The sequence below is a fragment of the Palaemon carinicauda genome, chromosome 7 (genome assembly GCF_036898095.1).
Source record: "Palaemon carinicauda isolate YSFRI2023 chromosome 7, ASM3689809v2, whole genome shotgun sequence".
Classification (NCBI taxonomy): domain Eukaryota; kingdom Metazoa; phylum Arthropoda; class Malacostraca; order Decapoda; family Palaemonidae; genus Palaemon; species Palaemon carinicauda.
Window position 1 is genome coordinate 131,528,681 of NC_090731.1, and position 13,652 is coordinate 131,542,332.

At 39.1% G+C, this 13,652-nt stretch overlaps 1 protein-coding gene across 1 annotated transcript in view; it reads right to left on the reverse strand.

The window, feature by feature from the left end:
- Nucleotides 1-237: 237 nt before the first annotated feature.
- Nucleotides 238-13,652, reverse strand: part of LOC137644012 (serine-rich adhesin for platelets-like) — a 544,649-nt gene continuing 531,234 nt past the window's right edge. The window contains 5 exon segments of the mRNA XM_068376886.1: nucleotides 238-1,222; nucleotides 8,693-8,839; nucleotides 9,199-9,312; nucleotides 10,073-10,229; nucleotides 10,522-10,694. Of these exon segments, the coding sequence (XP_068232987.1) occupies nucleotides 503-1,222; nucleotides 8,693-8,839; nucleotides 9,199-9,312; nucleotides 10,073-10,229; nucleotides 10,522-10,694 (1,311 nt within the window). The 3' untranslated portion in view covers nucleotides 238-502.

Here is a 13,652-nt window from a genome sequence, read left to right on the forward strand (position 1 = left end):
AATACCAATACGTAAGACTAAGAGATGATCTCAGTAATGCAGACAATTACAGACCAATTTCACTATATGTTTTAGGGTAGTACAGTATGCATTGTTATAAAACCAGGCTTGGACAGAAGCATTATGAACATCAGGGGAGTTTCATAAAAATAATTACTACAGTATATTGTGTTGGACAAAAGTAACAATTTTAATGTTTTATTGAAAGTAAAAAAAAATTATAAGCAATTTTTTTACATTGTAATATACACTAATTACATTAAAGCTCAAGTGGACTACATATCAAAGACTTTACATAATTTACAAATTTACACATTAATTTACATATAAACAATACTGTACAGTATATAATTTGAACTTCATATACAAATATACAGAAGCACTGTATAAAATTTATCTCATTTCTTTACAAAATTTATTCAAATTCAATTAATTTAGAATGAAATTATTTTCCACAGGTACTGTATTTTTAGCTGCAATGCGCTCTGTAAATAGAATTTAATTATATGTAAAAGCAATGATTACAGTTATGTTTACACATATGATCATGACCATTATTTAGAGTGGATTTGGACAAGGGAGGGTTACAAGTAGGTTCCATGGAATTTAATTTCAACTCTTCTTTTGCTGTGGCACAATCATTTTTCATTCCTTCATTTTTGTACTCAATTGGCTTCTGTTTCAGGGTAGTAGAGTTCCGTAATGTTCTGGATACTATAGTTTGTGTGCTGGTATTGGACCAAGACTTGACCTCTGTATTGGTGGCGGAATCGACTGTACTAAGTGAATTTGCTGGACTTTCTTTCCAATCAGAATCCTTAATTCCCTGATGGAAACTGGAGTCTATAGTTGTTGATTCTAAGTTAGAGCACTTTCCAGTACTTACTATATTATTGAATGTAACAGTTGGCCCTGAGCTAGTTGAAATGGCAGTTGCAGGATGCAAAGATGAAACTTTGCTACTACTGTTTTGAGTATTGCACCTATTTACATTTACTGGTATGACTTTTCTACTGATGGTAGTCATCTTTGGGGTGACTCCTGTGCAGTCTATTACAGCTTCTTCATCCAGAAGGATATCTGCTACAACAGTGGGCTTGGGCTGGCTAGTTTTGAGAATTCCTTTAACAGGAAGAGTTTCTGAGCTAGATACTACTTTACCATTATCTAAATTTTCAACAGCTCCTTGAGGTCTTTTGATTTCCCCATTTCTCAGCGAAAGCTGTAAAAGAAAAAAATATGATTATACAAATAAAAGAAGATTCAATTATCATAGGGTCAATCTTGAATATATAGTGTTCAAAATACTAGAAAGCGTAAGTTATGTGGGCTGTAGTGCTTACCGGTATGTCTTTTTAAGTAGTATTTTTAAAATACAACAATTTGACTGCCAAATCAATAAAAAATTATGGCGATTCCGGAGTAAATAAATATGTCCGTCACAAGCACATTCTTACTTGAACTGCAGTCTTAGATATAGCCCACTGCTAGTGCAGAAAACTAAGAGTACCACTTTCTTTATATATTAACATCGAATGCTTGTCACCAGTAAGTCATAAACCTCCCCGACACACACACAATGCAGCATTCACTAATACGTTACAGAAACCATCTATCTTTTTCTTTCTTGAGCTTTCGCCTTCTTGCTAACACTTCTGAAGTGTTTACTATTTGAACCAATATATTATCCTCCATTCTTTCCGCTTACTGTACATGAATGAACCACCTAAAAACTAAATAATCCTCTTAATCAACACTATCCATTTTAGCACTCCTTCCTATCCTCACTTTTCTCACTCTTTCAAGTCGTTTACAACATAAATTGAGTCAAACATTCATCTTGGCAACTTTCTTTAGCATTCAAAGACACTAGAATGACAATTTGTGCTTTTCCTAGCCATACAAATCTGAGTTCTTTAATTAGGGAGATTACTTCAGTGATAGCTGGAATCGGTCGTTAAACTTGGATAACAAGTAGAAAAGCCTTCACTTTTGACCTTTGGCCCAGGACCGAGAGGGGTAGTTGAGTAGAGAAGTTGGATTAAAGGACTTTGGGTTTGATTGGCTAGGAAAAATAAAAAATTCAGTACTTGAAAAATGTCATTTGTTCCTACACAACATACAAACCTTTGTCCTTTAATTAGGGAGACACTGCTTGGTGGGTTGGAAGTCCCTTGTAACCCAAACTGGAAGGTTCAATTTCTTCCTGGAAGTGATCTATGCTTGATCTATTGAGAAAGTTAGGTGAGAACCATTGCCACCCGCCATCCGTCTTTCATGAAAGATCGATAGGACTCAAGTTGTACATGTATCCCATCAAAACTGGAGATCACTTCCCACCATGGAGGGGGCCTCAGTTGGAAACAAATATGAAACAGATTGATGGATTGGTATAAGATCTACAATCTTTCCACTTATTAAAGGAGGGTGGGAAGAGAGACGTCTTTAAACTTGAGAAATTAAGCTCTGGAGTGAAACTCGCCAGCATCTGGTCTGACCAGCAGGTAACGTTTGCCTGCATTGGCTCTGCAAGGATAGACAGAAGAATGAAGAAGAGGAGCCAGTCATACTATTGTTCATTCGAGACTTACATCTGCATATTACCACTGATAAGGTGCATCCATGTCCTGTAAGGTAGCTGGGCTGGGTACACAACTGAGCACTCACCACAAGTCCAAGCCCAAAGGTGTCGAGACTTATGGCTACTGCTGCAAGAAAAAGGCTCTGAAGGTAATCTAGCATCCAGACGATTTCTGGGCCTACCAGTCACCTTGATACTCTTGGCAGTCAGGGCATATGTTCTAAGGATCATCTCGCAAAGCCAGAAAGAGACTTGCGCATCTCTTTCTTGGACATGCCAGTGCTAACGAAAAAGAATCTGACCCTCGGGTCTGAGGTTTCAGGTCCTCTTCAGATAACACCGCAGCACCCTGCTTTCGATCACCACCCAGCTCCTCCCAAAGGAAGGGGATGGATTAGGATTTGAACCTGGGGCATAGGCCGCTGGAGTCATGAGTTTTGGCCGCCAAGTCCGACCCAAAAATGAAGGAGACTTTCTTCTAACCCTTGGCACGTGTGATTAAAAGTGTGTGTGTAACTCACCACCACTCTTCACCGATGCTAGAGCTAGCATAAGGACAGACTTAAGAGCCAGAATGCTGTTTGGCAACTCTACAAAGCCTCTTAACGGAATATGTGTGTACGAGTCTTGAGGGCAATGGTCACATTCCACTATAGATCAGCCTGCTTGCAGCTCCTTACAAGCCTAGACAACACAAAGGAAGCGGAGAGGTCTGTACCCTTCAATCATAAGGCCATACTCATGGTTGATCTATAGCCTTTAACAGCAGCGACCGAGAGGAGCTTCTCTCGGTGAAGTAAAACAAGGAATTTCATAATCTGTGCAAAAACTGCTCCAATAGTAGAACATCAGTAGAGGACCTCAAGAGACATCCAAAAACCTGCTTCGTATCTCGCAAAAGCCCTTTGTGCAGAGGAAATGCCGGATAGTTTCCACCTGTGAAGAGCCAGAAGGCATCTTACTGAACCCTTCATGATGTGGAAACACATCCCAGATGCGTATCTGCTTTGTCCGCCTATAAAGTGGGCATACGGCTGTTCCCCATTGCTAGCAGACATAAATTACCTGTATTACAGTAATGTTATCACACATCAACACTACCAAATGTCTCCAATCATTCCTGTAATCCTTGCAATCCTTGGAAGCTTGCTTACATCTCAAGGCTTTGTGGAACAGATGCCATTCTTCTTCAGTCCACAACTTCCAGACAATGAGGTTGACTAGTTGTGCACAGCACCCCTCCTTTGGCACATCGAAGAACAGATGAAAGTCCGGGGGTGTAGGGTAGATTCTCGTGGTGAGGTTGACTGAGAAGACAGCAAATGCCGAGCAGGTGGGTACTTTGGTCATAGACAGGAGTGGTCGCCATCCCCAGATAGAAGAAAAAAGTGAGAATCCAAGCTCAGTTCCAATGCAACTGATCCCCAATGCCAGGATCTACCAATCGTTGAGACTCCTTAGCAGACTTATCCCTCGCGAGTGAGTCCAAACGGCTCTTAAGGTGACATCCACGTGAACACCCAGGTTAAACCAACTTTAGAGAGAGAAGCAGATACACTTTCAAGAAGACTGATTAACAGGCACCTGAAAGTACAGTACACATCCTTCAGATCTTCTGAAAGCATGAAGTCTCCCTCTCAGATGGGAAAATAGCACAGACTGTATACTTTCCTCCTAGAACTTTGATGAACAATCTTGTTCAAAGGGGAAAGGTTGATGACCTGCCTCTAGCTCAACAGTTACCTTCTCCAACATACCTTCCACCTCTGCCTGCAGGGCCAGGGTTTTCGTGGATGCCGGATGCCCCACTCGGAAACTTGCAAAAGCTATGCATGCACAGGCTCTTTCAGGTAAGCAGTCACGTGAATTGCGGACCAGGATCCCAAGGAGGGTGTGGGGCCCTTTCCCAATTCCTGATCCCATTAGCTTAGCCCGTCCGAAAAGTTTGGCCACTGTCCCCTTCTAACAGTGAGGTGGATCAGGGAGTCTTGCAAAGCAGTTCTACAAACCTTTGGCAGGAGTAATTTGGCTCCCCACCTGACGAGCCCCGTAACACCAAACCCACCTCCTGGTGGATAAGGAAGGTGATTGCCTTCCATTCTAGCAGTACAAGGCTCTTATACTTCTCCAAAGCGATGGGGGTTAACAACCTCAACGACATTGTGAAGTACAGTACGTGACTACTCCTGATCCCTAATCATGCAGGAACAGCATGTAGAAAGGTCAAGGCTGAGCCTCCGTTACCTAGAGAGAGGGGCGACAAGATCCTGCCTGATCTGTTGATCTGAAGTGAATTCTTATACCCACAGATATGATTCTCTGCTTGGGCAACTGCCAGGCCCACAAGATCCAGTCATGGCAACTCCAACAAAGGCTTCAATCCTTGAGGGGCCCCAAAATTGCTAATCAATGACCAAAGTCTCCCCAAAATGCATTATCACGGTAGCCATTCCTAGGTCATTCCACTCATGAACGAATGCAAGAACCTTCACCACAGGACTCCATAACTCGGGTAAGTATGGACAAATGGGATCAGGAGTCCTAGAGACATCCTGCCAAAAAACCTCACTTATCGCTAATGCCAAAGGTGAGGCAGCAGGCTTCGGAGCCTCTCCCCCCCCCCCCCCCACATGAGTGAGTTCTTGGCAAAGGCCCAGGCAGGAAACATCTACGGAAGAACTCCTGGCATAGGACCCAGTAGCAGCAGAAGCACAAATATTTTTCCTACTAGGGGTCAGGACAGAGAGACGGACAGAGATATGCCCCATATTCTTGCCCTACCAAAGGACACATTCACTCGTTATGGCCTAGAAAGATGCCATCCCATCTAACCAGTCTGAGTCGGGAGGCTCGACTATAGAGACACGTGGAATCCTAGTGACAAAAATGGAAGGAAGACGGAGATCTCACAGCGACTCCATCAACCTTGAAGTAGAAAGTGTACAGGCTCTACACTTTGGTCGTGGTTAACCACCAGGGTAGCCTGGCTGCGGCACAATGCCGGAGACTGGGTCCATGGCACAGGACCAGAATGCTGGGTCCTAGCCATGGCCCCTGAGTGCTTCGGCACATCGCAGGGACCCCAGGTCCCCGCATAGTTCTTGGGGCAAGAACTCCTCCAGGACCTAGACTCAATGGCCAGGACACAAATCCCATGGCCTAGAAGCCATCCACCTCCTTCAAAAGAGAGGTGGTGCTACAGGGAGCCATATCCCTATAACTACGGTTGTCCATCATGAATTCTTTAGTCTCCTCCATTTTATCTTAAAAGAAGTCAGAATCTGAAAAAGTTGAAAAGGAGAAGGAAGTACATGCACGTTTCTACCTCCTCCTGGCTCTATAGGTAGAGCGGTCCATCGTCGACAACTCTCCTCAAAGACGAGAATTAGATGGGTTGCTCCTACTTATGCCACAACACTGGGCCACACTGTCATGGGAACAGGGGAAGGCACTTTCAATGCACCACTATCCCACAAATTGCAGGATCCTTTGGCACAAAGGTCAGGGTAACTACCACAGTGGACGGGGTGGGAATCACCGGGATGGAAATCGGGGAACCCCGAGGACAGGGATAGCACTTACCTTAGCCGGGTCCCTGGCTTTCGACACCGACCCCTTACTTGCCATGCTGAGAGCTAAAAACAAACTTGCCTAACTTTTAGTGCTGAGGGATGGAAGGGGAACATCAGGCATCACAGGAACACTTGAGACAAGTAAGCACAGGGGATATCAGGGACAACTAGCCTTGGCTACAAAATCTCCCAGGTAGGAATACTTGAGACAAGTAAGCATAGGGGACGCAGGGAAGAAGTAGCCTCGGCTACCAACTCCCCCAGGTAATGTAGGACCTACCTGGAAGACTGCCCAACAGCCAAAGGCTTCTGAAAACCACCACCTCACATGTAGTGGCGAACATTAGGGGTTCCCCGCACAAGATAATCTGAAAACTTCCCACCGTAAATACGAAGACTCCAGACTCCTGCAGCGTAACTCTTCTGGGATCGGTCCGGGGTGACAGCAGCAGATGTATTCTCAGAAGAGAACAGAGGCAATGAAAGGCCCTGCTGAAGTTTTATTGGGGGTTATCCAGTCCAATTTCCATGAATGCCCTCATTGCTTCCGTCCCTCAGGGCAAAGGCTCGTCATTGCACAGGAGGCCATGACCTACACTTAAGCACACGGGAATGCCTGCAAACAGCTATGCCCTCAAGCACCGAGGGAGTATCTACATCTCGTTCGACCAACCAGCTGCCGATCAAACCCCTCCCCGGCAATGAGTGTATTGCTTTCATTCCACAATTAATAACCAACGTGCAGTTCCAAAAACAAGTAAATAAAATGCATAAGTTTGACAGAAGAGTCTGTAAACCCGTATTCGATACCAGCCAGAGTAAATGTGAAGGTTCGGACTCATCCCACACCCCACCAGTTGGATAACCACTTGCTATCAAAGTTTAATGCCGATTCCAGATTATGCAGAAGTAATCTCTCCAATTAAAGGACGAGGGTTTGTATGTCGCGTAGGAACAACTAGTGTTTATTCTCTCATCATCCATTTCAACATTCATTGCTAATCTCTTAACTTCCACTAGTAAACACTTTCAATAGTCTGCAGTTTCTCTTAACTATCACTAATTATTACTTTGACATCTGCAAACATCAACATTTCTACATTCATATCTACATCAGCTTATAGCACAACTTATCACCTATATCTACCAACCTCTCACACCATTCAGTCAGTAAGATTATCAAATAGATATTTAGACATGCAATCTAATCAGTTTCAATGTTCATATTTAGGTAATGTCGAAATTTTTTCAACACATACTTGAGATAAGGGTAGAAGAGACTCTTTAGCTATGGTAATCAGCTCTTCTAGAAGGACATTCCAAAATCAAACCATTGTTCTCTAGTCTTGGGAAGTGTCATAGCATAAGCTTTACTTTCAACATTAATTTTATCACCACATGGCAATTTACCCTCTAAACCTTTCTTCCTCAAACATCCTCCATATTGCCTCTCAGTCAAATCATGAGTTTCGTTTCTAGTTCCATGTACACTATGCCATATGCAGCTTTATCCAGTTAGTATTTTCAAACTCCTAGTATAAATATCATACAATCACTTGATCTATATGCACTATTCCCTGTTTAAACCTGCAATGTTCTCATATCAAAACCATGCCATCTGTCTTAATTAAAAGCCTATCATTCACATTTTTTGGTACACTGCTTAAGTGAAGCTGAGCCCTGATAATTTTAATAGTCCACGCTATCACCTTTGCCCTCTTAAAAAAAAGGCAAACATTACCTCATTGGTCACTCATACTTTCTCCATCATACTGCAGTATTTCACTTGTAATACAGTACCATCAATTCCTCATACTTTTTCATTCTTCAGGCTATTCACTTGCTGCCTCATGTTATATGCCATAACATCAACGAGCATTCCCCAACTTATATAGTACAGTACTCAGCTCTTTAATCTTCCCACGACTGCATTCTCTGAAATTACAGCCTTTATTCATCAGTTTTCTCTGCATTTACTTTTACAACTTCTTTTTCTCCATTGAGTACTTGCTCCCCTTTATCGGTCCCACCTTATTTTACTTCTTTGCATTTCCCCTCATCACCCTCCTCCTAACCAACTTATCCATTTTCCAACTTTCCATGATCATCATTGTCTTACAACTGTGCCTCAAATAATACCTTTCTCATCTTATTTCTACCCTCCTAAAACCACACACACTCATTTTGAAATTTTTTAACACCGTCCTAGAATTTTTCACACCTGCTTTACATACTCCTTTCACTTACACCTCTCTAACCCATGTCCATTTTTTATTTATATTTTTACATATTTTAATCACTTCCTTTTTATTAAACTCATATATTTTAATTGCCCTTTACACTTCATAAAATGACCAGTAGTAAATGTATGAAAAGCAAGTTTCCAAATTTATAATTTTTCAAATCCAAAAAAGTTGTTTGTTCAAATTAATCATGACACGAAATTGTGACACCATTTGCTAAATAAGTTTTTGTTCTTAATTTGCTAAATAAGCAAGAGAAGTAGTGCAACTAGAACACTGATAGTGAAGTTTCTTACCCTTCTTAAAGACAGAGCTTGGGACATGTTCCTCCTGAGAACAAAGACAAACTCTGCTTGACGATCTCGTGGCCACTTGCTTTTGACTTCCAGAGGTTTTTCCTCTGGCAGCAAGATGCGGTCGTTGTAATTTGGACTTTGCCGAACCTGAAAAAGTAATCAAGCTGTCATAAATCTGCAATAGTCTTTATTTCTGAAAAAAATAAAGAAAGTGTGAATTGAATTAGGTAAAATGGTTAAACATTTTGAAAGAAAAAAATTTTTATCACTAATTTTCACACTATTTTTTGTTGTTGCAGCTACCTTTCAACATAAGCTGAAAACAAAATTTGTAGAGAGTTCATTCCATAATTTGATAAGTCAACTTATGAAAAAATAAAATAAAAATAAACTGGAAAGATAGATGATGAACCTCAGAGGATTACAAACTAAAACAACAATATTTCTAGCCATCTGGTTAAAAGAAAAGTATCATACTCAAAAGTTGTGAATTTTATAACCATTACCTCGTGTATAGCATAGTAGTGCTTGTTTTCACGCCTGTCATAGCAGTTGAGTAAGAGTTGCACAACCTCTTCTGCAGTTGTGCGATCTGACACCAACAAAGATTTATATTGTGACTGCAAAGAAAATTGAAAAAATGGGTGAAAATTAAAAGCATTATTCCAAATATATTTTGTGTACAGAAATGCATGGCACTTTATATATTAAAATATCTGCATGTAAAGTAGCAAAAAGTTACCATGATAACATTTCCCTTATTTATTAAAAAGCTGGAAAAGAACCCGATGGGGTATGCAATCTAAAGGCAAATATAGGCTGGATTCAATGGTTAAGTTGACCTGTTCTTTTAACTGAATCTGAGATAAGAATATCACTCTGGCTAATATAATTTCTAGATATGAAAATAAGAAAAGCAATAAAGTAGATCACAAACTGCAAAAATTACTAGTAAAAGTATGCAATAAATGAAACATGGCTTTATCAGGGATAATATATACTAAAATCAAGTGGATGGAATTGCTCCATTATCAAAATTACCATTACCGAATATCTTATTGTAATTTTAGTATAGTCTTCTACTTGTAAACCATCTTTTCTTGAAAACAGGCACATAATAATAATTAAAAAGAAAAAAAAAACACGAGAAATCTCCACTTTAACGCATTTGGTGAAATCTTCCTATTTGGCTGATTTTTAATCGTATTGCAAAACAATTGGTAAATTATTTAGGTTCATGCCAAAACATTATTTTACACTTGGCAATAATCAGCTGAAGTGCATTGGCATCACTTGCAAAGCTAAGTATTAATTTTCAAATTGATATTTCATTAATCCAATTTCTCTAAACAATTCTCCAACAGAAGCAAAACTTCTTACCCCAGGCATGAGAACAGTATCGTGAACTTTGATAACGCCCCCACGACGCATTTGCAGTGCAAATCTCGAGTCTCCTGGGGGCCGACAAAGGGCCAATTGTGAAGGTCTAGCCCCGTCCTCTAAAACTAATAAAGACCTTAAAGGCATACCAGACCATCTGTAAAACAAACAAAAATACATTTGTATCTATATCAAAGCTTGTGTCAAGAACATTTTCATGCAGCTATAGCTATTATTAATGAATATGACAAATTCAGTGACATAGGGTCTTGGTGATTATGAACGAAAGCGTCCACCTTAAACTAACCCCATATACGTAAATTTGAAATATACTGTAGAACGGTGAACTTCAATGGCTAAAATATGAATGGCTGTTAAATTTAATTCTATTAACTAGTTTACTTGCATTGTTTTAGTTATTGTCATACAAAAGTCAAATCACAACATACCTTCTAACTGTGACCTCCATGGTAAGGTAGAAGAGGTTAGGATCTCTGTGTCTCATTCTGTACTTGGATAGCAAAAGGTTGACAACCTCTTTGCACGTTGCTCGCGAACTCACCGAGATAGTTTTGTATTCGATGTCAGACCTCAGGCACTTAGCGAAGATCTTGATGGTTGTCTGTAAATTAGAGACAAAATTATTGTTTTTGTTTTCTTTAGTACGATGCTGAGTGTAAAGGGACATGTCTCCATTTCTAAGACTTCTAGAAATGATGATTAAATTGTCGAGGTAAAATGCATTCCAATAATATCCAGTTAACTGAAATTTTATCACGAAATATGGAAAAAATAAACAAATAAAAAAAGCTTATTAGGCTTTCATCACTAAATGAAACATTACCTAAAACGTGAAATATATAAGCCTATCCCTCCAGATATATAACATAAGAAATGTCAAAATGTAGCTCAATTTTGTTCAATAAGAAACATTAGTTCTTCTCAATTGTTAGTACAATGATTGATAAGGAAAATCACAATTAATCTAAATCACTTGCGAACTACTATCCTATTGACCAAAATTATATTTTTCCTGATGAAGGAAACTAATTTCTTTTAAGAATTCATGCTTATTTTGGCTAAGAAAATAACAAGACTGTTCTGTGCTAAAATAAGCGTAAAAGTCAAGATCTTAGACCATGCGACAGGAAACACCTGACTCGTGGCCAATGATATTTGGAAATTTTGAGAGCTTGAGAAAAACTATGCTATCATTAGTGCATAAAGAGCAGCTGCTCCCTCCCTTCCCTCCTAATCATACTTACCTATGATTCATTGAGACAAGTGTTACTAGCCTTCATCGGATCGTCCTTGAATTTTCGGTTAAAAAAATTAATCATATATAATTAAATTATGGATGTTATTTCAATATCATAGTATTGGCCATATCCTTATACTAAGCAAATTTCGAAGACCATCATAAAACTTGTCAGATTATCTGAACTTCCAAAATTAAATCAATGTCAGTAACCAGGATAAACCTATATAATCAACGCAAGGATAACCAAAATTATCCAAGAAGTTACCAGGCAACTGTAATAAAAAAGGTCATTCGAAAAAAAGTCCCTCTTACGTTAAAGCACAATATAACGTTAAAGCACAAGTTATATTTCAAAAGGTATACTAATTATAAACAACAAGATCATCCAGTTAATTAAACTGATAATGTAACAAAACCAGCAAAAGCACAAGAAATATAAATTAGAAGCAAAGGCAACGGCAGAATCAGGGGCAGCTCACTATAACACAAAGGGCGTCTTTAGCCGGATGTCGAACCACCATAAGAAGTCCTTCTTTCCCACTCATTAGTTGGCCAACACTCACGTCTGAAGCACAGGAAATTCCGACACAAACATTACTTCCAAGATAACAGTATGAATCATCCGTGTCTAATATCCATTTTCTACAAGCCCTCGCCCCCCCCCCCCCCCTTCCCCAGCAAGAAAATAGAAAATAAAAATCGAGATAATCTCTTCAGTCGCATATTCCTCCTCTCACCGAGTATGGGTATGGAAGGCATTGCAATGATCCTCTTCTAACGGAAAATGTGTATAAAAAGGTTAAAATTCCAGCAAATTGAAGATATCACAAGAAACGACTGCGTATATGGCCACATGTCACTTGTAATAAACGCAAAGCTTAGTAGGCAAAGGTAGTATTACATTGGCGAAGAAAGTTAATACTGATATTATTGACATTAATCGTCATTTTAGTATTGAAATATTTTTTAAATAATCAGAATATTACTACTGCACAGTTTATCAGATCTATAAATTGTCATAACTTCTAAAATGGTTTCCATAAATCAGACGTTAACCAAATATCCAAAGAAAAAATTAAATGCCCTTATGATAATTTTGGTTACTTCATGGAAATACGAAATTATTTTTTATGTAATATACACATATAATCCAAGGAGTGTTTAAACAGACAATAAATCATAAAATTGAAAATTATCTTCTTCGTTGTTGAAATCCCGTATCAAAATAAGGCGTAGTGAAGCATCGGCGTAAATTACCTTCACCCACAAGCAAAATCAGCATACTCCTATTCTTACCTCAAGACCAAACTCGTTCTACGTGCATTTTGTTATATTACAGTCGTTATTGCTTCAAGCCAAGCAGCAACCCTAATTAGAATAGCAGAATGTTCGGGAAAGCAAGCCAAGGCAGAAAAGAGATAGAAAATACTCCCCTAAGAAAAAAAAAGGGACGAATAACAAATTCAAATAAATAACTAACTATGAAACGAAATTTATGTTGACCAGTTAAATAAAATGACAGTATATCTACTGTAATGTAGGTTGTAAAGCTTTCAGATATACAGCCATAAGACTATACTACAAGCTCCCAATAGACACCCAAAAGACTGAAGATAAATCTATTAAGAAGATACTGGAGAGTGTTATGTAAGTACTTGGATAATGAGAATTTGCTTTGACAATCAACACGGAATACGCTGTGTGGTAATTTAAATAAACTGAAACTGTATACAACAAACAGATCTTGCTGTAGGTTTTGTAGTGCGTAGGGTTTTCCTGTATGGCAGGAGCAGGAAAACAATCCTTGAAGTATTGCTAGTTTGAACTCAAGTTCCAGTGATTTAACTAATTGATTAAGGAGATCATTCCACTCTTTCGTATCATCAGGAACAAAACTTCAGTGGAGAGTTGGATTTAAACCCAAACAAGTAAGAATACTGTTTAGTATTGAGCCCTACGAAGAAAACGCGCTAGACTTTTGTTAACTAATAAACTTTTGTTAAAATAATACGAAATACTTCGTTAATTTCTCAAATGACAATTTTACCTCGAATAAGTTCTCTCCATTAGGTTTTACATTTCATCTAAATAATGGTTCCCAAACTTTTTACAGGTTGACATCCCCCTTCGCTTTCAGACAGTCCTTGTACCTGCGCCCCCTCGATACACATTAAACTACGCAATAGAACCATGTAATACTTTATAATCCTAATGTAAATTTCATAATCTATAAATTGCATACGGGTTTCTTTGTCTTGGTGTTTATGACATTGTTTTGCAATTAGAATTTTGTATAAAATGGAGAGCTATTTATTGCTT